Here is a 27,934-nt window from a genome sequence, read left to right on the forward strand (position 1 = left end):
TGGCATCAGCAGTTTTCCAACCTTGATAGAGGCATTGATAAAATGACACCACTCAAGGTTTGGGCAGAACAGACAAGCTGGCCAATGGCTCAAATGTATGTGTCTCATGTGAGGGGTACTCAGTTTGTAAAATTAATTGACTAAATTGATTATATGTAAGTGTATGTCAATACGTGGATTAATAAACATTGTAGCACATTCCTCTATTTTTCCATAGGATGCTTTTAAACAATACACCAAGAAGAAGGTCACCTGGACATACCTATATGGGCCGACATTTATACATACCGGGGAACAAGATTACCTGATCAGTACAGATGAATTGTCCATTGTGAACAGAGTTATAATGAAGCCACAGTTAAAAGTAAGTTATTTTCCAAATCTACTTTGGAGATGAACCATTTTATAAAAGTTGTAATTGATCTTCACAATTTCACACACATATTGTTCTGTGTACAGCAGCTCATTTACGAAATGCTCCTACTGCAGTCAACACATTCTGAGCAAAATACTCTGCTGCTTCTAGGAGCCAGGCTCATGAGCTATCAGATACTAATGAGTTATAACAAGAATTCATTGAAGTGGCAGCATCAGTTAACAAATTATCAAAGTGTGACCCTCTTCTAAGTTACAGTCATCAATGTAAGACTTCGAATTACTGACAAGTATCTTACATACCACTACACAGAGATCTGGAATATAGTTCACACACTCTTCCTGTATAGTTCACAAGCTACCCAACAACCTTTGTACCGATAAATAAATAAAGATTATGGGATGGTACATCACACCCAGCATTGTGAGAACAGCCCCCATAAACTGTCTAAGAAAGGGTGAAATAAATATCTCTAGATCAATTGAGTTCAACCTTCTAACATTTATAAGAACATTTATAAACAATAAATACTGATTTCTACAAAGTAGCATTAATCTAACTATTCAGATATCGCTGAGTGTCTGTGTTGACATGGTGGGTCCACTCAAGGTGCTTCGAGAATGACCCCATTGGTTTTGACTGTCACCCGCCAAAGTTCACCAAAGTTTTTGTTTTTCAAAAACAAACAACATAAGATACAAAATTAATGACCTTCTGTACCCAGGGAGTTGTGTTCCTTGCGTCTGGGAGTCTTTATGTTTTGTGTTCCTCACCACAAAGTATTACGTGGCAGAGAGGGACAGAAAAAAGGACATCGCACCATTCAACGTAAATAGTGCAGGACACTTTCGGGTCTCAGAGGAAGCTTACCATCAATGGTAATCAGACTGGGCACCTCATTGTGTTTGTAACCGAGTACCCTGTCAGCCAAACTCTAAATCAGCAACAAAGGGCTTTTGTTGAGGGGATGTAGCAATAGGAATGGGTAAACCCCCTGGTGTGTGTTTTTTTATCCTTTCCTATATATATATATATCTATATATATATATATTCACTGAAAAAAACAAAGGTTTCAGGGGCGTTATAGTTAGGAATTGGCATTTAAAAAACCTTAGAAATTCACTAAAAAAAACATAGGTTTCAGGGGCGTTATAGTTAGCTGGACATTTCCCTCGTACAAAACCCGAGAAATTCCCCCGTTATAGTTTGTTCAGCTAACTATAACTCGCTCCCCCGCAATGCACTGCTGATGACGTCACATATTACATCACTCATGACATGGTCAGTGACATCACTGATGACATCACTCATGACATCTCAAATGACATCTCAAATTACATCACTGATGACATCACTGATGACGTCATCCAGTGAGTCTGTGTTTCTGTAAAGTTTTAATATGTTTAATATATATATTGAAAGGCCTGTTGAAGAATGAGTGGGTGTACAAGTGTGTGAATGGATGATTTTCTAGGTGCGTAACTGACTCTGTAAGTGAGTCAATAAATGTATCTTACTGCAGACTAGTGACTAAACTGAGTGACTGTATGTGTCTGTGTGCTGGTGTATAAGTGGCAGCATGGTTTTGTGAATACCTATATGAATGTGTATATATGGGTTATTGATTGGTTGTCCCAGTATCTGTATGGGTGCCTGAGTGTTTGTGTGGGTAGGGTGTGTGTGACTCTGTGCATAGATGTGTGAGTGGGTGATACTATGGTGCATGGTTTTAAGAGTGCAACTGTGATGGACTGTATGGTTGGGTGAGTGTATGTATGAGTGTGTTAGTGATTGAATGTATATCACAGTTGTACATGTGTCAGTAACTACATATGTGAAACGCAGTGTATATGTGTGTAAGAGTATATAACTATCTATATGTGAGAGTGTGTGATTGAGGGAGTGCCTGTATGGATGAGTGTGAGCTTGTATTAGTAACTGTATAAGAGTGTCAGAATTTGTTAGTATTTTTATGAGTAAGTGAACTTGAGTATGTTTAACTGTATAGGTGAGAAATTTGGACTGTGATTAATTATTTGCATGACTGACTAGGTGTGTCAGTACCTCAATGGATAATTGGCGGTGTGTGAGTGTCTATATAGGTGTATAAATGCATATGATAGTCCTGTACGGAGTGACTGTAAGTATGAGTGACTGTACAGGTGAGTGAGTGGAGATGTATGTAGACCTAAGAGTCAATGAGTGGGTATGTAGTTATTGGTATTGGAGTATCTATGGTTTTCAAAATGGCCATCTGAAATTTTGAGTCGGTGTATCAAAGGTTATATTAGGGTGTGAGAAGATGCACTAATATATCACATGGATGACATCATCAGTGATGTCATCAGTGATGTCATTTGAGATGTCACCAGTGATGTCATCAGTGATGTCACTGACCATGTCATGAGTGATGTAATACGTGACGTCATCAGCAGTGCATTGCGGGAGCGCGAGTTATAGTTAGCTGAACTAACTATGACGGGGGAATTTCTAGGGTTTTGTACGAGGGAAATGTCCAGCTAACTATAACGCCCCTGAAAAATATGTTTTTTTTAGTGAATTTCTAAGGCTTTTTAAATGCCAATTCCTAACCATAACGCCCCTGAAACCTTTGGTTTTTTCAGTGAATTTCAAAGGTTTTTTAAATGCCAATTCCTAACTTTAACGTGCATGAAACCTATGGTTTTTTCATTGAATTTCAAAGGTTTTTTAAAAATGCTAATTCCTATCTATAACTTATCTCTGAAGATATCATGTTTAATGATTTTGATTGGATTTCTATATTTTTCAAATTCAGTGTGTCAATTTCATTAATTATCTTTTTTTTAAAATACTTTTTTATCACCATTTTTTAAACTTATTTTTTCAATTAATTCTTTTAAAAATTAAAAAATGTTATTTGAACTTAATGGGTTTTACAAACATATTTTTTAATATTTTTCAAAATATTTTTTTTAACTATATGTTCAAAAGTGTATTTTATATATTTTTTTCAATGTTTTTGGATCCGCACCCTATGCGCACCGTTCTCGATCCCTACGTGATAGCATCCGCGCATGGTACGAGTTGGGTACGTGTTTAGTGTGCGATCGCAATGCGACAGGTACGCGACTCCCAGCCTATACGCGACACGTTCGATGTACGTAATGCGACGTTTATGCGTTTCCGCGATGCGTCATCTGCGTCTATGACGCGGTGGGTGCGCGGATCCCGCAAAATATTTAACATTTTAAAAAACATATATATATGAATTTCATGTGAATATTAATTGAAGACAAACTCTAAACTAGTCTTAAAAGTAATATATTTTTACATCTAATCCTAGATTTCTTTTTAATTGAATTTCGCGGATGCGCGCTGGGTGCATGCTGCGTAAGCGCAGGGTGCGCGGATCACATGTGACCTGCAAAAAAAGAGATTTGATTGGTTCATTAAACTTCCTCTTCTAACTATTGAAAGACCCCACCCATTTCAATCATTCTCCTTTGACCTTCTTTAGAGCACCATCTCTTTGGAGAGAAGAATATTTTTTAGACTAAGTTTACACTTAGCTCTAACTTTTTTCAACCAAAAATGGCTTCAGGGCAGCAGGCATCACCTCATACTTCTGAGGATGAATTTTTGCCAGAGGCACCACACAAAAAACGTTTTTCTTCAGTGGTGTGTAATTTTTTTACTTTTCCCGAGGGGCACCTCGGTCACGTGCAAGATTTGCAAAAGAGTCCTATCAAGAGGGGATCCTAACAAGAAATACTCTTGCGGAACGGCAAGTATGATGAAGCACATGAGGACCCTTCATCCAAACAAACTTGCACAAGAAGAGTGCCGACGGATGAGAAACACTCCTGCTCCTGCGCCATCCACCTCATCGCAGCCGAGCACATCAAGAGTGCATCCATCAGCCCAAACCTTGGACATCCGTCCTCAATTTCAATTTATTTTTAAAAGGGCTCTGCACTAACTGCAATAAGACTTTTTGCTATGGTGAGCAGTCGATCGATCTGATCTGCCGCCGGCAAGAAAGTCACATTTGCTAGTTTTTTTTTTTTATTGTTCCCTGAAGTTCATTGTTTGGTTTTTCCTGTTTTTTTTTTTTTTGTTTTTTTTTTGCAGAAAAACCACAAAAATTTAAAAATTGTTCAGAAAACCCCCAAAAAATTATAAAAGAACAAAGAAGAAAAAAAAAGTTCTTGTAAGAACTAACTTTCCTGGTTTAAAAAAAAGCTAAATTTCTTTGTTAGTGTTAGTTTAGATGAATGTATGTGTAGTATGTAATTGACTGAATGAATGCATTAGTAGCGTATGGTGAATGTTTAAGTGCAGAACTATGAGGAAGTGCTGCAGCATCACACAGTAACCTCTTTAACTGCAGTGTGCTGTAGTACTTCTGAAGCACAGGGATGCAACATATGTACATAAATATGTTGCAAATCTATGCTTCTCTCTGTACGGCTGCTTAAACTGTAGCCATGTGCTGACACAGGCACCCTTGCACCATAGTGCAAGGATATCTGTGTCATGTGCTATTTGTTTTTCTGCAGGAAGACACACCTTCCCGCACAAAATCAATGAGAAAATGCATTATTCTTATTCAATGTATGCTGAACATTTCAGCATGCATTGAAGATATAAAAATGTGGAGAAATTAAAACAATTCTCCTTGTTATGCTTTCCTACACCAATTTTAGAATGGTGCAGCATTCACACACATATCGAGATTTATGATTTCTGATAAATCTAGACATGTGTCTTGTTCTATGAGTATTAAGTGCAATCATGCACAACAACACTTATAGAACACCCTTTCAACACAAAGTGGTGTGCATGATGAGGTTATATTTACATGGAGTATAAAAAGTGCACAGAGTGCCTTTTCCTCTCTTTCTAAATATAAAAGAGTATCTTGCACAATAACTATGTTACAAACAGTGACATATTTCCGTTTTTAAATTTCCTTGTGAATGATAGAAGGTAAGCACAGAGTTTTGTCTGCAAAGATGTTCAAAGAAGAATGATTGAAATGATTGCGGTCCTTCAACAGCTAAAAAGGTGAAATATTATGAACCCCTCAAATCTCTTTTTTTGCAGGTCACATGATATCTGATTATGGTCAGATTTCAAAACTACATAAACAGAGTGTTTTTAGAAACGTGTTTCAACTTTGTAGCTTCTTGCAGGCCTCTTCATTCTGCATATTGAGACTTAGTTAAACTTACCTTCACAGTAATAGGAATAAAAAATGGTATACATTTTTTTCTGTTTTTCATTCAAATATAAATTCATATAAATTGCTTATTTTAAAATTTGGATCTGTGAAAGAAAAGGAAAAAAAAATTATAACGTGTAATAATACATTTTTTACAACACAGCATAATTTCCACAAAATAATTTTTTTGCCTTTTTTGCTGTTCTCAGAATATATTAAATTTCACTAAAAATAGTGATTTCAATCGTACTCATCACTTAACAGCGGGCAAAAAAAACACAATCTCAAAGATTGTTAAAAAAAAAACAACATGCCATTCTCAAAATACAAATCACAGAAATATAAAATGCACACAGCTAACAACATTTTTTAACTTTAACTTACAAAAACTGTAAATGATGTCGCCATAAAATATTCACCAAATCTAAAGTTGAATTTTTGGAGGATGCACCACGCCCACATTTTCCTTCAGTGATGTGGAAATGTTCTACTTTTCTTGAGGGGCAAACAAAGACCAATACCACCTTTCTCATGCACAAGATTTTCAAAAGAGTTCTGTTACGAGGGGATCCTAACAAAAAATACTCATGCGGCACAGCAAGTATGATGAAACACCTAAGGACCCTTCACTCAAACAATCTTGCACGAGAAGAGTGCAAACAGATGAGAAACACTCCTGTTCTGTATCTCTAAAAAAGAATCACAAATACATGTATATTAATAACTTTCAAAATTATACTATTCCATTACTGTACAAACACATTTTATATAAATACTGACTAAGAAACTATGTCCCTGAACCACAAGTGTGACGATGGTTAAAACACTACATGCATAGTGCATACTACTTTGAAGCAGTTCATGCCCTAAAGCCTACCTCACTAAAACTCTACATGCTAACTGACTAAATGATTACAGTACTATAAGGAGACACACTGGGTGAGTGACAGGGTGTTTGCTAGAAGAGTATGAATACTAACTAGGGAATTGAAGGTGTGAAACACAACTGGTAGGTGATTAGAGGACTGCATCCATACTGCATAGGCATTTAAAGCAGTCCATGTGCTAAGGCCTGGCTCACTGCATGACTACTTGGGTACTGACTGAATGATTAGAGGACAGCAAGAAGAGTGCCTACGTGAATTTATAAGTGCTAGGCTTTTCGCACAGGGAATGGATTAATACTTGGTACTGAATGGGTCACTAGAGGAGTGCAAAGGCAGTGACAAGATGTTTGCTGGACTGTATGGATACTGACTAAGAAATTGAAGTGTGAAAGGCAAGTGTCTAGGTGGTTAGAAGACTGCATACATAGTGCATAGGGGTTTCAAGCAGTCCATGTGCTAAGGCCTGGCTCAGTGCATGAATACTTAGGCACTGACTGAATGATTAGAGTACTGCAAAGATAATATCTTGGTGAATTTATAAGTGTTTGAGTTTTCGCACAGTGAATGGATTAGTACATGATGCTGAATGGGTCACTAGAAGACTGCAAAGGGAGTGACAGGGTGTTTCCTGGAAGTGTATGGATACTGACTAGGGAATTGAAGGTGTGAAATACAATTGTGTAGGTGGTTAGACAACTGCATGCATAGTGGATAGGGGTTTGAAGCAGTCCATATACTAAGGCCTGGGTCACTGGATGACTACTTGGGTACTGACTGAATGATTAGAGTACTGCAAGGAGAGTGCCTGGGTTAATTTATTAGGGTTTGGCGCAGTGAATGGATTAGTACATGATGCTGAATGGGTCACTAGAGGAGTGCAACAGGAGTGACAGGGTGTTTGCTGGAAGTGTATGGATACTGACTGGGGAATTGAAGGTGTGAAAGACAAGTGTGTAGGTGGTTAGAAGATTGCATGCATAGTGGATAGGGGTTTGAAGAAGTCCATGTGCTAAGGCCTGGCTCAGTGCATGAATACTTAGGCAGTGACTGAATCATTAGAGTACTGGAAAGAGAGTGTCTTGGTGAATTTATAAGTGTTTGGGTTTTGGCACAGTGAATGGATTAGTACATGCTGTTGAATGGGTCTCTAGATGACTGCAAAGGGAGTGACAGGGTGTTTCCTAGAAGTGTATGGGTACTGACTAGGGAATTGAAGGTGTAAAAGACAAGTGTATAGTATGTTAGAACACTACTTGCATACTGCATAGACATTTGAAGCAATCTATTTGGTACTTAGAAACTGACTAAATAATCAGACAATTCTAGGACAGTGCTTAGGTAAAACTTTTACATTTTCAGTTCTGCCACAGTGAACAGAATAGTACATGGTACTGCACATCAGTGTCAAACCCTGACTCATTTTATCAATGCATAAGCAAAGACTAGCTTCTAATGCTACTTAAACTTGACAACATGACAGGTTTTAAAAGAGTTATCTGCTAAAAAATACACAATGTTACCAAATGCTTCTCTCACAGTGCTTCCCAAATGCACACAGACTCACAGTGTGATTCTAGACAACAACCACTATAACTAGGAGTTTACCAAAAATCATTCACTACTGTGGAAATGGTAAGGGAACTGCACACAATCTTCATATTTCAGGACTGCACTTTTCTGTCAAAGCCTGACTCATTTAATCAAACCATAAGCAAAGACTGGCTTCTAATGCAACTAAAACTTGACAACATGACCGGTTTTGAAACAGTTATCTGTCAGCAAATACACAATGTTACCAAATGCTTCTCTCACAATCCTTACCCATATGCACACAGACTCACAGTGTGATTTTAGACAATCAACACTATCCAAGGAGTTTACCAAAACTCATTCACTAGTCTAGAAGAGTTAATGGTACTGAACTCAATCTACATATTTAAGTACAGCACATCAGTGTCAAAGCATGACTCATTTAATCAACGCATAAGCAAAGATTGGATTCTAATGCTACTAAAACTTCACAACATGACAGGTTTTAAAAAAGTTATCTGTCAGCAAATACATGATGTCACCAAATGCTTCTCTCACACTGATCCCAAATACACACTAACTCACACTGTGATTCTAGACAAGCACCACTATCCCTAGGAGTTTACCAAAACTCATTCACTACAGTGCAAGTGGTAAGGGAACTGCACACAATCAACATATTTCAGGACTGCACTTTTCTGTCAAAGCCTGACTCATTTAATCAAATCATAAGCCATAACTGTCTTCTAATGCTACTAAAACTTCAAAACATGGCAGGTTAAAACAGTTATCTGTCAGCAAATACACAATGTTACCAAATGCTTCTCTCACAGTGGTTCCCAAATGCACACAGACTCACTGTGTGATTTTAGACAAACAACACTATCCCTTGCACTATTCCAAAACACATTTCTTCATCTAGATGTAGTACAATATTTTAGTATAGAAACATAACATAACAGTCAGTCAGTCAAAGAAGTCTTTATTCGATTCGCATCATAAAAGACATACTACACATATTAAACAATTCGACTACAATGCAATTCATATACAATACAAAACAGACTGTAAAACCTTTAAAATGTTACAAAAAATAGTAGATTAAAAATAATCACAGCATGTTAAAAAATACGATAAAATGCAAATAGGGACGCGCCATTTAGCCCAGGGACCAAAATAAATACTAATTTGTGACAGCTAACAACACAGATCACGACTTCAGTTTCCTAGCCCTAAGGATCCATGCCCAACTGATAAATTTGGCAACACCAATTACTATAGGTTTTGATGTATCTATTTTCAAGATTCTACTAGCAACCTGTGCAGAACGGGTACTCATTCATCTGCAGACGGGTCGAAGCCAGATACGTCTAGGAAGTTGGTAAATTGGGCAGCAAAAGAGGAAGTGATCCATAGTTTCAATCATGTATACACAAAAGGGGCATTTGTCACTACCAAGAGGACTCCAACTTTTGGTGAGTCCTCACAGTGGTAGGGCGCCCACTCTGAACTGGTGATACAATTTACGATCAAGAAACTTCAATATGGTATCCCAGTAGCTTTCGTAGACAGACTCGTCCTTAAAAACTAGGAAGGTAACAGTCATCGTGGAACCTATAAGGGAAGCACATCTCCTGTTCTTAATATAACTCCAGTACGCATCCTTAAGGACCTTTTTTGCCGGGAAGACTTCTGTATCAGGGTTAACCCATAGGTCACGCATCCCGAGATCAAACAACAGAGTTTTGATGCTAGACAACCAGGGAATCCTATGCGACCCCTCCAACCCTTTGATCTCCAGGAGGGCTTTTGCATAGTTAATTAGTTCAGAAGTCGTCCACAAACGACGCCAAAACGCCAGGGGTCTGTACCCAGCCCAGTCCTCTATAGGTTGAATTCCCAGATCATACAATAGGGGGATGCGCGGGGTGGATTGGGGGAGCCCGATAGCTGACCGAAGGAATTTATTCTGGGCGATCATCAACTTAGACAAGTTATTAAAACCCCACATCTCGGCTCCATATAAAATTGCAGGTAAAATCTTGGAGCCATAGATCTTCATGAGTGGAGCTATTGGTTTTGTTAGAGAGAGTTTGTGCTCTTTCAGCAAAGCTCCTCCCAGTTGAGCATGCTTAAGAGCGAGGAAATCCAGCTGGTGGGACCAGCTGCATGTCTCGCTGAAGGTGACCCCAAGATAGGTAAACACTGCCGTTTGGGATAAGTTGACACCACCCAGACACACCTCCGCCTTAACCCGCCGGGGGCCGCGAAAAACCATAAACTTGGTCTTCCCAACGTTTATCTCCAACTCATGCTCGCGGCAAAAGATCTCGAAGCGAGACAGGGCCAGCTGCAAACCCTGTCTCGTCTTCGAGATCAAAAGGGTGTCATCCGCGAACATGAGCAGGGGAATCTTCATTCCTGCCAAGGTAGGTGCATCAGTAGGGCTATTTGAGAAATAATTTACAACCCCATTGATAAATAGTGAAAACAAGGTGGGAGCGAGTACACATCATTGTCGAACACCTTTGGATACTTTGAATCTATCAGTCAGCTCCCCGGGTTTACCCCATCGGACACGGGCATACGTGTTTTCATGAATGGTGACCAAAAAAGAGACCAGTTCTTTTGGCATGCCCATATCCGAGAGTACTTTCCATAACTTGTCCCTTGGCACAAGGTCAAACGAAGACCTTAGGTCTACGACAGCCGCATACAACTTGCCTCCCCCCAGAAAAACAACCTTCCAATACAGAAGTACTACCCTGAATACTTGGTCCAGGGTCCCAGTGTGTGATCGAAACCCTGCCTGAAGAGGAGACAACACATCAGAGTCGGACATCCAAATTTGGATACGACCCAGAACGAGGCGGGCAATAATTTTTTGTACTGCGTCTATTAAGCTAATAGGTCTATAATTGCCCGGGGCAGAGCGATCGCCTTTCTTATAGATCGGCAGTATCTCTGCCCCGAGCCACGAATCGGGGACAGCAGCACCACTCGCTAGGGCATTAGCCAGCAAGGTCAAGTATGGAATCCATACATCTTGCTCCTGAATAAATAAATCGGCAGGGATACAGTCTGGTCCTGGGGCTTTGCCACTCTTAATCGATCGTAAGACTAACTTAACTTCACCAGGGGAGAGTTTTAATGTGTTTTCAACACCTGGAGGACAGAAGATCTGCTTGTCCATCAAAGCGCCAACCTTAAACTGTTCCTCAAAATACGCTACCCACTGTTGTGGTTCTACTTGATTAGAGGGGCGGATATCCGAGGGGGAATTACCCCATTTAAGGAGATGCCAAAAATGGACCATGTTACGGTCGTGGCAAGCCTGATATAAATCCCTCCAGCGTTCTTCATCCCAGTTTTGCTTGGCCTTAGATTGAGCGGTTTTGTAAACAAGTCTACATTTTTGGATGGTAGAAAGAGAGCCAGATTTAATGGCCTCTTTCAGAGCACTTTGGGCCAATCTACAATCCTTGTTGTACCACGTACATGGTCTCAACTCTTTACCCCTGCCAGTGGCGGGAAGACGTTTCACAAAAAAGGATTTAAGCTCGGCAAAGAGTTTGTTGTGGGTGTCCCGGATATTATCCTTGATCAGATTTTGAGATTCCATTTGATTAAGTGAGGCCAGGGTAATATTAATTAATTTTCTGATGGCCACTCGTGAGGATTTACAGGTGGCGATTTTCGGCCATCTCACCCTTCTGAGATCATTAGTAAGGATGACATCTATAGGGGAACAGCCATCTGAGAGGGTGGGGGAGACTGCAAAGCTATTATCCTTGATACACAGTGCAAGGGGGTTGTGGTCGCTCTCCACTCTACCTACTACCACCATGTCGTCTATGAGCGGCCACAAATCCAAACTGACTAATATATAGTCAATTCGGCTCCCTGATCTACCATTGTCAAATGTCATCTTCCCCATCCTATCAGAATTAGTTCGCCCATTAACTGCTCTCATGCCCTGATTTAAACATAAACCCTTCATAAAAAGGGCAGCATGAGACCATTTGCGTACTGGTTCCAACTCTAACATGGGAACACCCCAAGTTGAGTCTTCTTCCTCGGTGAAATCCCCACATTCGACCCCCAAGGGCTCGAAACAAACATTAAAATCTCCAGCCACAATCTTATTAGTGAACATAGGAGCGGTCTCTAGATAATTCTCCAATAGATGACATGTGGGAGAGCATTTGCCTCCCGGGAGACCTCTTACATAGATATTAATTATAAGAAAATTGAGGCCGCTACGGGATTTGACCCTGATAATCAGAATATCAGAACTGTCGATTGGAACCTCTGTCACGGAGACACCTTCACATTGACGGACCCAGGTGGTTAAGCCCCCCATGGGTCTGCCTCTATGACTCTTAACAGCGGGTTTGTGGAAGTTCAGGAACCCTGTACGAAAGTGGGGAGACAGTGCCCAGGTCTCCTGAAATGCCCATATTTCAAACTCATCAACGAAGTCAGCCCAATCAGGAATATCAAGCCTTGACCCCAGCCCAGCAATGTTCCAGGAGCCCATTTTTAGTGTAGACTTTTCGACCCTGGTTTCAACTGCTTGACCTGAGACAAACTGGGGGTCGATCGTTTCAACAGATGGTAGCAAATTAAGACCAGATGAATTACTCAAACAGGAGCGATCTTTAGGGGAGGGTGTCTTAATGATAATATCCTGGCTCAGATGACAAATAGGACCCATCAACCCTGGAGCAAGCACTGAGATATATAAGGAACCATCCATATGTCAATCATTATCCTCCATTGTAGAGAGAATTTCAAAGCGATTAAAGGTCGCAATAGGCATATCAGACCTGGCGGGAATTGTTGGAAAATTACAATTATCCCGTAAAGGATGTATAAAGCCTGGCCTATAAAAGAAGCCCAGTGGGAGGATCCTAATTGAGTTAGGAGCTGGGGGAAGGTGATGGGCTACTTCCAGTATGTATTTAACTAGAGCAGGAGACTTAAAGCTTAACACAACACAATCCCCAGGAAAAGACTTGTGGGACTGACCAATCCAATTAATGCGCCTAACCATATTAAAATCGTCAAATAGGGCCTTACTATTTCCAATTTTGGAACTCAAATAATGAAGGGATTTGTTCTTAAGGTTGGACCAGTGTTCGTAAGATCCTTCCAGGAGAGGTGGAACGTTTGCCAAGATGATCGTATAAGGGGTGGCTTGGGGAGGAAGATGTAGACTAGAGGGCAGTGAGGAGAGCCCTGCTCCCACCCCTTCAATGCCAACCCTGTTAACTAGAGAAGGGTGTCTTTGCAGGTCATGATGAATATTAATACCCCTGTCAGTAACAACTTCATGACCTAAGACGGTATCATTCTCTACCCCTATATATGGTAGCAAAGGCATAGCCCCCACTGGCCTTGATGGTCTAGTACTGCCTGCCTCATTAGGCACCTCCACTGGCGTCACCCCGTTCAATGGCGTAGGGGGCCCTGGGACTAAGATCTTATTGCCTGGAAATCTAGCTTCCAATTGGTCCAACCTGTTGGCTACAAGGTCTAATTTTTGATGTACAGGGACAAGGAGACAAGTTAAGTGATCTTTGAGGCCAACAAGAAGTAAATCCAGAAGAGGTTGTAACTGGGCCTGGCTGGAGAGAATAGTATTGTGGTCCAAGTGACGCCCTTCAACAGAGGGCCCACTGGGCTTAGAAGGAAGCGACTCAACAGTAGGTTTACTCTTTCCTTGACCTCTCTGTGATTTGTTAGTAGCTTCTTTTTTATTCCCTTTAACTTTATGGGCCAACCTCCCTCGTGTTGTAACCCTGGAAGGACTCTGGGTGGAGACATAACCCTGAACAGGAACCAAAGACTCCTGCACAGGGGGAGCGTGTGCAGGAGGAGAAGAGTTACCATCTATTGGGCTGGAATGAACAAAGACAGGCGAGCCAGTCTGTATCTGGGCACATGGGAGGGAGGAGTTGGTAGGATCTAGGGAGAGTCTACGTTCCACCGCTAGAATCTCAAGGTTCAATGCTGACTCTGCTCTTAATAAATAATCATCAAGTGTCCCCCCCGGCTTATCACCAGCCCTCCTTTTAGACATACTACTGAGGCGAATAGGGCCAAACTTCTTTGCGAGCACCACGCCTTCCCTTGGAATAACACAGCAGCTTGGTATAGTACACAACTAAAGAATGGTAACAAGTCACTCTGGCAACTCACAGTTCTTGTATTGAGCCACCCAGACACCAAACCCCTCATGGCAGCGTTGAAAGGCACTGTGGCTGAACAAGTCCCACCACAAATGTTAGGGGGTAGGCCCAGCCCAGCCTTATCCGGGCTTTGACGGGCAAGGACGGGCCCGCCCTTGGCCCGGGTTTCGCCCGTGCGCTGCCCGCGCGCGTCCCACGCTGCGGTGAGCGTCCTGGGTTTAAGAGGGATTCCCCTCAGCTGTTCAAGATCGCGCTGCGGCGCTAGGCCTTCTGGGGGTTGTGGTCTAGATGGTGCAGCCGGCCAAAGCTGTTTCCTTCGTATCCCCTGAGGCACCAGCACGAACAGACTAAGAACAAGGGCAGCAGCACAGGATAGAACCGTTCCCCTCACGGTATGCCTGGAAACTCCTTCGCGCGTCCCGCGCTGCGGTGAGCGACCTGGGTTTAAGAGGGATTCCCCTCAGCTGTTCAAGATCGCGCTGCGGCGCTAGGCCTTCTGGGGGTTGTGGTCTAGATGGTGCAGCCGGCCAAAGCTGTTTCCTTCGTATCCCCTGAGGCACCAGCACGAACAGACTAAGAACAAGGGCAGCAGCACAGGATAGAACCGTTCCCCTCACGGTATGCCTGGAAACTCCTTCGCGCGTCCCGCGCTGCGGTGAGCGTCCTGGGTTTAAGAGGGATTCCCCTCAGCTGTTCAAGATCGCGCTGCGGCGCTAGGCCTTCTGGGGGTTGTGGTCTAGATGGTGCAGCCGGCCAAAGCTGTTTCCTTCGTATCCCCTGAGGCACCAGCACGAACAGACTAAGAACAAGGGCAGCAGCACAGGATAGAACCGTTCCCCTCACGGTATGCCTGGAAACTCCTTTGCGTGTCCCGCGCTGCGGTGAGCGACCTGGGTTTAAGAGGGATTCCCCTCAGCTGTTCAAGATCGCGCTGCGGCGCTAGGCTTTCTGGGGGTTGTGGTCTAGATGGTGCAGCCGGCCAAAGCTGTTTCCTTCGTATCCCCTGAGGCACCAGCACGAACAGACTAAGAACAAGGGCAGCAGCACAGGATAGAACCGTTCCCCTCACGGTATGCCTGGAAACTCCTTCGCGCGTCCCGCGCTGCGGTGAGCGTCCTGGGTTTAAGAGGGATTCCCCTCAGCTGTTCAAGATCGCGCTGCGGCGCTAGGCCTTCTGGGGGTTGTGGTCTAGATGGTGCAGCCGGCCAAAGCTGTTTCCTTCGTATCCCCTGAGGCACCAGCACAAACAGACTAAGAACAAGGGCAGCAGCACAGGATAGAACAGTTCCCCTCACGGTATGCCTGGAAACTCCTTCGCGCGTCCCCATAACATAACTAATTTCACAAATTCATAAAAAATGAATGGTTTCTAATTCTACCAAAATATAAAAACAGCACAGTTATCTGTCTGCAAACACATGAAAAACACAAATGCTTATCACAGAATGGTTTCTACATGCACACACACTGTCAATAAGATTGTAGAGAAAAAAAGTATTCCCTACACTTTAGCAGGAGAAATACATTAGTCTGATTAAAATCAAAATAGTCTACATACATCCCCTCACAATTAAATAACTCATCTTTCAAGTTCTATAGTAGTATATCAGTCACTCACCATATTTTCTTTTACAGAATCTCTGCACTGTTCACCTCTCAGCAAAAACAAAGAATGGAAAAGTTTCCCTTTCCCTTTCCACACATATACATGTAAACATCAAATCACAATCCTTCACACATAAACTCAAAAGCAAACACACATTTCTATTGGGTAAACATTTCAACCCTTTCCAACTGAAAGACATTTATTTTCAACCCTTCCCCCAATCTGCCTTCTGCCTGTTACCATAGAAACAGGTCATGTAACACTGCACTAAGCACACAGGTCAGAAGTTCAGCACACAATGTTCCTACACAAGAGAGGAAGTGTGCTTCACTTTTCAACATATCAGCTAATCATATATAATGTTCCTTACAATCTGTTTTTGTTAACCAATAAGAATCATACCTTTAAAAAACAGAAATATACACCCTACCTTTCAGTGTACAAAGTAGTCATACAACCAATGATTTCTTGTCTTTTTTTAAAAAAATTCAGTGGATCCGCATACCCAACGCGATAGGATGCGCGCACTGTGCGCGCATTTCGCAGTTTTTTTTTTAAAAAGGGGGCCCCAGGGGGTCCTTCTGGGACCCCCTAAGCGCCTCTAGAGGGTCAGAGTATTTCCACTCTGACCCCTTTATATGTTTTACACACTTATTCCCCTTGCTTCTTCAGCCTCGCTTCTACCGAGGCAGAAAATGGCCACCAACAGTTCCTGGTTTCAAATGTAGAGAGACACTCGACAGCCAATTAGCATTCAGCGCGCGACCGGGAGGGTGCGCGCTCGGTTCGGGGAGGGTGCGCGTACGGTGCGTGTACGGTCCGTGGATCCTCCGCAGCCATAGATATTTCTGTACTTTTAACTCTAATTTTCTCAGGAACTACTGAACGGATTCACACCATTTATGCAAAAGTCACGAGTCTGAACTGAGGACTACCTCTTTGCCAAATTTGGTGTCATTCCGTTCAGCGGTTCGGGCTGCAGCTGCGACAACAGATCCTATGGGAAATTGCATGGGGAAAACGCGTTTTGGGACCCCCCTTTTTTCTCGGCCCCCGCTTGACAAATCACCACAAAACTTTCAGGGTAGGAGCGGAGCGGAGCTGGCCAAAAGTTTGGAAAATTTAGCGAGGATTCGTGAACCGGCACCAGAATTATTGGGAATAGAATGTTGTGGATTTCCTATGGAAAATAGGTCCTAACTATAACTACCTACCACATGTCGGATGTTTTTTGGTATTGTGTGTCAGCGATCTGAGAGGTTCTCTCATCTTGTCATGGGCCACAGACCCTAGCAGTATGTTAGAGGATGAAATGTGATCAAAAAATGTATAAAGAGGGGGAGGAGAAGAGAAGGCAGATATCTACTGTATGGACTGCATAAAACAAGTCTTTATGTGATCGGACTTATAAGATGCCAAATATTGATTAAAGGAAAGATGATGGTCAGAGCCTGAAGGGATAGACTATAATAGAGCCTTTAACAGTTCTACTTATGTGTGGTAGATCTCTACAGTCAAATTATAGTTTGTCTCAGTGGATTACCCATGATTTTCTCATGCCTTTCATAGCCTGCAGCAGTTCAGGCCTCTTACAGGTGCTTAATCTGGAATGACTGGGTATGTGCTTGTTACACAGCCTGCACTGGTTGCAGGCTGCCGTGGTGGTATCCAGTTGTAATGACTCTTCTGCGATGTTTGCACCATTGTTGTCACCATGAAGGGTCCTGCTGAGTCTAAGCAGGGACGCTGGTCTTTTTTAGGCAGAATGTGTGTGTTCCTCATATGTGCTATTCATGAGACTTTGGTCATTCGGTGACTGAGTATTCTAACTGTTTCAGTGCTGGAATCAAAGGATCCAATTATGTCAGAGAGAGCCACGTTTCATTTTTTTCCTGAATTTTAAGTGGTCTTGTGTATTTCAGATCTTGAATGGCAAGAAGGTTTTCTTACAAATATTAACAATAGGTCGAGGTGCTAGTCTTGAGCAATGTCATGTTTTGGGCCTGTTGGTGGAATTGTTGTTGTAGGTATTGCAGTCCTTTTCTTTGAAAGCCTTTGTGGAGAATGTAAGTGTCCCTAAGTTTCCAGTCTTGCCTTGCAATTGGTAACAAAAGATCTGCTTTTAGTACAGTACAGATGTCACGTACTGCCTGATGTCAGTGCAGTAACAGTCTTGCTGTGGGGTTTTAGAACATTTGCAGTTTCTGTGATAGGAAACAATGGGTACCAAGAGACAGGCAGCTTGTATGGACAACCCTCGATATTACGAGAGTGAAATTAGCTGTAGTTACTGACTTTAAGGGAACATTTGCATGGAGCAGATCTTGCTCCTTGCAATTTCATTGACATCCAGCATCAGTGATAAATTAGAATCTGTCATTGTTCTTGAGTTAATTAATTCTCTTGATGTTACTTGTGGTGAATTCATTTTTTTGGACCAAATTATTAGTGGCTGTGTCATTCTCCACGGATCTTTAGCTGAGTGTCTGCAGAATTTATTTTAAGAGGATTTCTCATCATCCAGTTGTTGATGATTCAAGGACTTAAGGGTCTGATTTAGAGTTTGGTGGATGGGTTACTCCATCACAAACGTGACAGATATCCCTTCCTCCGTACAACAAGTGCCATAGGATATAATGGACTTGTAATACGGCAGACGGGATCCGTAACCCGGTCTGCAAAATTCTAAATCAGGCCCTCAGAGCCAAACTTAGAGTTTTTCTGAGGGTTACTTTGTCGCAAATGTGACACATATTCTTTCACATTATTACAAGTGTCTTAGGATATAATAGACCAATAAAAAGGCTGACAGTATATCCATTATGATTGTGCTGGAATAACCCTTCCTCCAAATTATAAACCATGCCCTCTTCTCTGAAGAATTTCCAATTGTTGGATAATCTGTCTGTCTTCATCATAGATTAGCAGTCAAGGTTGAAGGATTTAATCAGGTATGGAAGGGGCATGAGGTCCAATGGTACACCACATTGGGGGAAATGGAGAATCAACGAAAGGTGACATATCTACAAGTCCCTGCCTATCTTTAAAATAGGAGGTGATCCGTTTTTAGGAATGTCCATGAATTGAGAGCTTTTCAAATCCCAATTGCTTTGCTTTGATGGTGGAAGGAGTACTTGTTTTGCTACTCCATTTCTACCCATGGTTAATTTAAGTTTATTCCAGTTAGATGACAGTATTGACTTGGAGTTCCATGCTTCCCCATCTTAGCATCATTTGTTGGTAGTTTTCTAATTTTGCAATTGTGCATGGCATGTTGTATACGGTGCACTGATGTATGTTTTAATTGTCTTTCATTGGCTCTTTATTGTCCATCATGCAGCATGTGGCTCCTTTTTAGCCCTTTCAACAAACAAACCTGTGGTGCACTGTGGGTGCATGAACTTAAGCAGTCCACTGGCAGGTACAGCATTGTGCTTCTCACAGACCCTCCTTCTCACAGCATAAGCTACCTTCAGAAATGTGACCAAAAGATTTTTAGATTTTTTCGTTTCCAACTGGAACATTCTCTCATCTGCAGATTGAGTTTGAATGGGCCTCCCAGAGGAATGAGATGAGTTTAAGGTTGCTACTCATTTGAAGTCTTATACACATACCTGATTTTGTTTTAATGTTCAGGTGAGGTGCATCCAAGTACAGAAAATTCGCTATGTTTGGGACAGTTCAGAGAAGGTGTTCCAGAAAATTGGGTGAGTTCAAATTTGTGGTCACGCGTGTCTCCTTAGCCAGACAGCCATTTTAAAACACACTTACTAATTGCCAGCTTTGCTTTACACATTGCAGGGTTCTGGAAGACAAATACTCCTGCTCAGATATACATTCAATGTTTGGATCAGGATTTACAGGTGAAGAACAAATCATCCGGTGAGCTCCTGCATGCAAATCTGTCTTATCGTATTGTTTACAGCAAATCACTGGTCCCCTTTCACTAAGAACATTTGGAACAAAGTTACTCTGTTTGCCCCTTGGTCTGACCTTCATATTTGTAACAGTAAAAGTGGTAAAAGCAAGCACTCAATCAATCAATCAATCAATGAATTTGTAAAGCGCGCTGCTCAACCGCTAGGGTCTCAAGGCGCTGGGAGGGGGGTGCAGCTACTGCTCGAAGAGCCAGGTCTTGAGTTGTTTCCTGAAGGAGAGATGGTCCTGGGTCAGCCGTAGGTGGGTGGGGAGGGAGTTCCATGTCTTGGCCACTAGGTAGGAGAAGGATCTTCCCCCGGTGGTGGTTCTGCGAATCTGTGGGACAGTGGCGAGGGCGAGGCTGGCGGATCGGAGCTGGCGGGTGGGTGTGTAGATCGTGAGGCGGTTGTTGTGGTATTTGGGGCCCAAGTCTTGGAGGGCTTTGTGTGCATGGGTGAGGAGCCTGACCGTGATCCTCTTGCTGATGAGGAGCCAGTGCAGGTCTCTCAGGTGGGCGGAGATGTGGCTGTGGCGGGGGATGTCCAGGATAAGTCGTGCAGAGGCGTTCTGTATGTGCTGGAGTCTTTTCTGTAGTTTGGCTGTGGTTCCTGCATAGAGGGCATTCCCGTAGTCCAGTCGGCTGGTGACGAGGGCCTGGGTGACCGTTTTTCTGGTTTCGGTGCGGATCCACCGGAAGATTTTTTGGAGCATGCGCAGGGTGTTGAAGCAGGATGATGAGACGGCGTTCACTTGCTTGGTCATCGCGAGGGAGGAGTCCAGGACGAAGCCCAGGTTGCATGCGTGGTCCATGGGCCTGGGGGCGGTGCCCAGGGCAGGGGGCCACCAGGAGTCATCCCAGGCGGAGGGGGATGGTCCGAAGATGAGGACTTCCGTCTTGTCCGAGTTCAGCTTCAGATGGCTGAGCTTCATCCATTCCGTGACGTCTTTCATTCCTTCCTGGAGGCTGGCTCTGGTGGTGGCAGGGTCGTTGGTGAGGGAGAGGATCAGCTGGGTGTCGTCAGCGTAGGAGATGATGTTGAGGTTGTGTTGGCGTGCGATGGCTGCGAGGGGGCTCATCTAGATGTTGAAGAGGGTGGGGCTGAGCGAGGAGCCTTGAGGAACGCCGCAGATGATCTTGGTGGCTGCTGAGTAGAAGGGAGGAAGGCGGACTCGCTGGGATCTGTCGGCGAGGAAGGAGGTGATCCATTCCAGGGCTTTTCCTTGGATACCGGCGTGGTGGAGGCGTGTAGTTAGGGTGCGGTGGCAGACAGAGTTGAATGCGGCCGATAGGTCGAGGAGGATGAGGGCAGCCGTTCCCCCGTTGTCGAGCATGGACCTGATGTCGTCGGTAGCTGCGATGAGGGCGGTCTCGGTGCTGTGGTTTGCTCGGAAACCTGACTGTGATGGGTCGAGGGAGTCGTTTGTCTCAAGGAAGGCGGTTAGTTGTTTGTTGACGATCTTCTCGATGACTTTGGCGGGGAACGGAAGGAGCGAGATGGGGCGGAAATTCTTGAGGTCCATGGGGTCCGCGGTGGGCTTCTTCAGGAGGGCGCTGATCTCCGCATGTTTCCAGCTTTCTGGGAAGGTGGCAGATGCGAAGGAGGAGTTAATGATGTTCCGGAGTTAGGGTGCGATGATGGATTCGGCTTTGTTGTAGATGTGGTGTGGACAGGGGTCGGCTGGGGAGCCAGAGTGGATGGTGTTCATCATGTGGGTGGTGTCTTCAGTGCTGACGGGGGTCCAGGTGCGGAGGGTGGTGGTAGGGGGTGTTGGTTCGGTGGTTGGGAGCATGGTGTGGGCGCTGAAGCTGTTGTGTATGTCGGCGATCTTGCGGTGGAAGAATGAGGTGAGTGAGTCGCAGAGGTCTTGCGAGGGCGTAATGTCGTTGTTGCTGGCTCTTGGGTTGGAGAGTTCTTTAACGAAGCTGAAGAGTGCCTTGCTGTTGTGGGTGTTGTTATCCAGCCGTTCCTTGAATGCTGTCTTTTTGGTGGTGCGGATCAGCTGGTGGTGTTTGTGGGTGGCGTTCTTGAGGGCTGTCATGTTTTCTGCTGATTGGTTGTTGCGCCAGGCTTTCTCGAGGGTACGGCAGGATTTCTTGGAGATTTTGAGGTCGTTGGTGAACCACGAGGCTTTGTTGCTGTCTCGTCTGCTGGGGGCATTCTTCATTGGTGCAAGGGCATCGGCGCAGTTGGTGAGCCACTGTGTGAGGTTGAAGGCTGCTTCGTTGGAGTCCGTGTTGTTGGGGGGGTTCTGGCGCAGGGAGGTGGTGAGCTGGTCGGTGGTGATCTTGTCCCAGCATCTTCGGGGGGCCTGATGTGGATGGTGGTGGGTCATGGTTTTCCTGAAGCTGAAGTGGACGCAGTTGTGGTCTGTCCAGTGTAGTCTGGGTGTGTGGCTGAAGGAGATGTGGTTGCTGGAGGAGAAAACTGGGTCAAGTGAGTGGCTGGCATAGTGCGTGGGGGTGTCCACCAGTTGCTTGAGTCCGAGGTTGGCGAGGTTGTCCAGTAGGGTGGTGGTTTTGTTGTCATTGTTGTTTTCCAGGTGGAAGTTGAGGTCCCCTAGGAGGATGTAGTCTGAGGAGGTGAGGGCAAGTGGGCTGATGAAGTCTGCGATGGCTTCGCTGAATTGTGTGAGTGGCCCCGGGGGTCTGTAGATGAGGGTGCCTCTGAGGGTGGTCTTGTGGTCGGTGTGTATCTGGAAGTGAAGGTGCTCGGCGGCGGTGAGGGTGTCGTCGGCGTTGGTCGTGATGCGGATGGTGTTTTTGTGGACGATGGCGATGCCTCCTCCGGTTTGGTTGGTGCGATCCCTTCGAGTGATCTTGTAGCCATCAGGAATGGCTATGGCGATGTCGGGGGCTGAGGAGGTGTTCATCCAGGTTTCTGTGAGGAAGGCGACGTCCGGTGCTGTTGCGTCGATGAGGTTCCAGAGTTCGACGGCGTGTTTGTGGACGGAGCGGGTGTTGAGGAGGATGCACTTGAGGTGGTTGTTGTTGATGCTTGGTCCGGCGGGTGGGGGGGAGGTGCGGAGGCAGGTGAATTTGCAGGCTTGGCAGGTGAAGGGTCTGTGGGTGCGTTTCGGGGTTGCTCGGTGGCAGGCGGGGGTCCGGCGGCGCACAGGGAGTCTGCGCAGTGGCAGAGGGAGCGACCTGCCTGAACACAGGGTCAAGGGTCGCTCCTCTCACCACCACGCGGCCTCCATAAGAGGGAGAGAGGGAGGGAGGAGCAGCTGGGAGGCGGGAGCGGGGCGGCCAATGGGAAGCGCGGGCGGGGCCGCGGGGAGCGCGAGCGGCGGGAAGCAGGTGATACATAAGGCAAGAGGGGGCGGGGGGAGAGGGCACAGTGGAGAAGGCAAAAAAAAAGTCACTGAGGAGTCACAAAAACGAATTAGCAGTGCAGGCAGGCAGGCAGAGAAGGGGCACACAGGGGCACAAAAGGAGCAGAAAACGAAGGGAAAAAATGAATCACAAAATGAAATAACAGTGCAGGCAGGCAGAGAAGCACTGACTTTCTGGATGCAATTAACTTGAAGTATTGAATATTGGTGCTCATCTGGTTTAGGTAGCTTTCAGATACCCACCAGTCCTAATTGATTGTTAGTATCATGTTGTTAGTACTTGGGATCAAGACTGCTAATGGATACCATTCAGTTTCAATACTGGGTATGTGGAAAGAGCCCTTGACAACCTCCACTGCAAACATATATCTAAACTTCTACCGTTATATGTAATCGGTTCCTTTTTGGAGCTAAATATCCAGTGTTTCTCTGAATAGATCTCACTCTACCGCATCCCCTAATATTGACACATGTGCATTGCCATGCACCTCCACGTCTTAGTAAATCCTGTCTGTACACATCACTTATAAACCACTTTTAATAAGTTATAACTTCACAGCCCACCTATGCACTGGTTGTCATCACACACATCTGATTCTGCTCACTGGCAGTCAGACCACAACCAACAGCCTTCCACATTCTGTCCCACTGGCTGTTATTGCAAAACACTTCTCACAATCCACTTGCAAGTGTGTGCCACTTTCAATACAATTTTTTCTTTTGCTTAACTTGAAGAATATAACTCTACTGGACTCCCACCATTAATGTTTTAATGGGCAAGCCACAATCATCACAACATCAATTGCCAGCATCCAAACATCACCCCTAACCGGATCACATAACCTAGCCCTCATGCCCTAATAATCTTGTACTAATAGATTATCCACCAAATCCCCTACGGACTGACTGATATCAAACCGCGCCCGGCCTTTCACTCCTAAAACAACCTATAATTGCTGTGGGAGTTTTTATCTCACTGACACCTACATGTGTACTCATTGGCTACCCTCAATGTACAATAAAAACCCTTTTGCTTTTGGCTGTTATCATACATTACTCACTTCACCACTAGGAATGTGCTTACACTACACCCCTGTGTGCCCACTCATCCACTACCATTTAGTCCAATGAAACCAACCCGCTCCAATGATTAGTAAAAATTTAGAACACAATTACACAACCTGCAATTGTTTCAGTGATGAAAACTGAAAATAGCCGTTTTAAAAGTAAAGAAAATAAACATTCTTGCAAGTCACTTAAATAAAGGTGTGGGATGCTAACAGCACCCAAGATCAATCATCTACCTCCTGTAGGGCTAGAGCTGATCGATCTTTTGACGTGCCCCTGCAGGAGCACCCCTCAAAGTCTCACTCCACTTCTAGAATTCTTAGGGATGGTACCTATCCATGGCTTCCATCACACAAGGTAGGCAACAGGGATGGACAAAGGTCTGCAACAGAGGGTTCTCAATGGAGACCTGCAGGGTTCAGACCACTGTCTGAGGTTATGTTTATTCCAGCATAAAGATTTGGATGATACCAATTCCATAAAATAATGCACACCAGCAGCCATATTAAAGTGGTGTGGACCAAATTAGATAAGGGCAAGGGACCAGTTTGGGAAAGGAAGATGTGATTCAAAAGCAAGCTGCATGGAGGGCCTATCTTCATTGACGGGTCCTCAGAATGAGATTTTTTTTTTTTAAGGTAAGCAGTGTTTACAGATCTGTATTACATAGAATAAGGATTTCAGAAGAGTTAAGTATGATCCATTGATCTATAACTACACATTGAATAATTTATTTATTTCATTAAAACTTTCTTTATTGATTTTAATGGCATGCTTTCAGATAGAATCTTTTAATTATGTTTAATTCTTGCTCAATAGAGTGGAACAATGTAATAGTTTGTTTCTTAGCTTTCCACAGTCCACACCAGTACCTTCCTCACACCCAATCATATGTTTCTAGCCTAATCCTCATACCTCTGATTGGTGGTTTGGCTTGTGTGGCCTTATTTACAGTTGCATGTGACCAAATTGGAAAATGGTCATGGAAACTCAGGGTTTCTTTGCATCAGGACCACCTCCATACAAATGAGGGAGTCCACCCATTTCAAAGCTCCATGGGAGTTGTTCTGAGGGTTCATTGAGAATCATATTAGTCAAAGTACTTCCCTTTCTGTAATACCCGAGGGAGCTCTAAGCCCAAAAGATGCAAAAAATCCAACGCTTTGGCAGACTTGCTCCACGTGTGTTTCCTGCACGGTATGTGTAATAAGAAAGATTCCAACTGTTAGTGGATCTGCCATTATTAGCGTGATGAGCCTGGAATTGAAGGATTGGTTGAAGAGACTAACACTGTCAAGGAACAATCTATTTTAGGAAAAAGATCTGCGGACCAAATACCATTGAAGTGGACATCATCCCCATTTGGAAACTACTTGTCAAAGAGGTATGCTTGAGCTAGAGAGAAAAGTATGTTTTTTGAATGTTAATGCACATTGTACAGTTACAAACTGCAGATAAATATATACTGCATGAAAAGATAACAGCTCTTGCGTCAGGTCTTCAAAAAGGGGTCTCTATATCGACAGAATGACTGTGAATGAGATTATAATCTTAAAAACTGAAGACTCCGCGATAAGAATTCCAACTCTACACTGGAACACAGATGTCGAGCCTTAAACAGTTGTGGAAAGTAGTTCCAGCAGCTTGGTGTAAATTCTCCTCAAATATTGCCAATTTCCACTTCCATTGTTTCAGAGCAAACCTTCATATAAGAAAGTAGCTTCCCCTACCTGCTTTTCTAGTGAATGTCATACCACTAAAATGTGTGATATTAGTTGATTTTCAGATAAAGACAATCACTTTTTGCTCTTCTGTGTCCTAAGGAATATTTATCTTGTTCTGTTACATTTTTTATCACAAACTCTGAAAGAAACAAAAATCAGAAAGCTATCAAAGTCAAAGGATCCTTGAATGTGAGATCGGCATTGATCATAGAAACCTGACAAATTCTTATGCATTTCTTGCAGGTTCTAAATCCATTTTATTGGTTTCAAGCTGCCAGTATCAGCCTCTGGGTGGCCTACGCTTACTATGAATATTCATTTGCAATATTGACAGTCACAATCATATCCATTGCTGTCACCGTCTATGATCTCAGACAGGTGAGTGTCTCTGCCAAGTGGATGACATTTAAATGTTTCTAAAAATAATTTAAATAAAAAACAATTATGAAAATATTTTATATTAAATATTAATGTAAATTCTTTTTTTATATTTATTTTAAATGTAGAAAAAATTCGACAGCTCTACTAACGTAATTTTGAAATAAATCTTATATTTATTGAAATAAAATAATTAAATAAAAAATATGTTTCCGAATGTTAAATTGAAATATACATTTCCCAACCAAAGAAAAAATAATATGCATTCATGAATAACAAAAAAAGTGATGTATAGAATTAATTAAAATTAATTTAGTTATATTTCAACAAAAAGCAATTCTGCATCTTTTATAGTAAAGAATATGTACCATTTTTTGCCGATATTTTTTAACATTAAATTGTATATATTTATGTTTTAACTATTTCAAATAATTTAATTTAATATTAATCCCTATGGGGTTTTATTTGAATTCCCTACCTCCATTATTTCTATAAGAGGGTGTTGTAAAACCAGTGGTTGATCATGTGCTGGACTTACTACCATTATTTATAGTTTTGTTTTTCTTAGTAGTAACTTCCATTTGGATTTGTGAATAAGTAAAAAGGAGTAAACATACTCAAAAGTATAAATTGCTCAAAATTGCAAACTACCTTTGTGAATCAGGGTCTTCATGTATGTTGAAAATGCGTATAAAAGGCCACCTAACTGAATTCAGACATATAATGTGGTTGTCATCCTTTGAATGAACATAACTCCTGGAATTCTGCAAAGAGCACATATATTTTAACTGGTTATGTTTACCCTTTAACCCTCTACATCGAGTCATGCCTGGTACATTTGCTGTCCAGCCTGGCTTAGATTCCTGTGTAGTTAAAAGGATCTACAGGGACTGTTTGTTATTTTCTTTCTAGAGACTGTTAACCTACGTTATCTATCTATATATCTTTACAGCAAATTGTGAATCCCGAATCATAGGCTCCCAATAAGGTCTCTTTTATTTACTTGAATTGTAATGTATTATTATCTCTGGTAAATTGTGGAAGCTTACTCCACTGATTAGCTCATAAGCCCCCAAAGGGTCTGTCTCCTCAAGAGACATGCATATACTTAAGGATAGACAGGAGTCTACGGGAATCTGAGAACAGCTTCGTAGCTTGATTATAAGGGTTACAATTCAGAGACAGTGATCTAGGTTGGCAGGTATTAAATCATTTGTGTAAAAGACAAAAGGTCTTACTTAGTGGTTGGCTGATCAGGCTAGGCCCCAATAAGTGTGACAGGGAGCCCTGTTCACCAATCTGATGCTCCGTCTACCCTATTTATAGTTGGGTGATCCATTATGATCGTCACAGTGCCTCCACCTGTTCTGCCATTCTACACTGACTGTCCAATAGAGTTGGAGTTGTTGGTATAGGTATCAGGCCTGGGAGTAGTTCGCAGAGATTTGCTACGCGAAACGCCGCAAAGTTACAAAAATACTCAGCAAAGTTCCGCGAGTGGCAGAGTGCAGTGCAAACTGCAGTTTGTGCTGGTATTCCTGCTGCTCGTGATTGCAAACTTACCATTCGCGATCGGGAGCAGGGAAAAAACTCCACTGCACTAAGCGAAGCAGTGTTTTCTGCGGTTCCATGATGGAATATCGTTAACATAAATATCGTCAGAAATAAATATCGTCACTAAAATATCGCTTACATTAATATCGTCATCCTATAC

The 27,934-nt window shown here is 43.2% G+C and overlaps 1 protein-coding gene across 1 annotated transcript in view; it reads left to right on the forward strand.

The window, feature by feature from the left end:
* Positions 1-27,934, forward strand: part of LOC146788637 (putative cation-transporting ATPase 13A5) — a 452,938-nt gene that overhangs the window by 82,620 nt on the left and 342,384 nt on the right. The window contains exons 3-7 of the mRNA XM_085635829.1: positions 218-364; positions 19,436-19,506; positions 19,601-19,681; positions 25,433-25,502; positions 26,086-26,220. Coding sequence (XP_085491955.1) covers positions 218-364; positions 19,436-19,506; positions 19,601-19,681; positions 25,433-25,502; positions 26,086-26,220 — 504 coding nt within the window. The remainder of the gene's footprint in view (positions 1-217; positions 365-19,435; positions 19,507-19,600; positions 19,682-25,432; positions 25,503-26,085; positions 26,221-27,934) is intronic.

Source organism: Triturus cristatus, chromosome 11 (genome assembly GCF_964204655.1).
Source record: "Triturus cristatus chromosome 11, aTriCri1.1, whole genome shotgun sequence".
Taxonomy (NCBI): domain Eukaryota; kingdom Metazoa; phylum Chordata; class Amphibia; order Caudata; family Salamandridae; genus Triturus; species Triturus cristatus.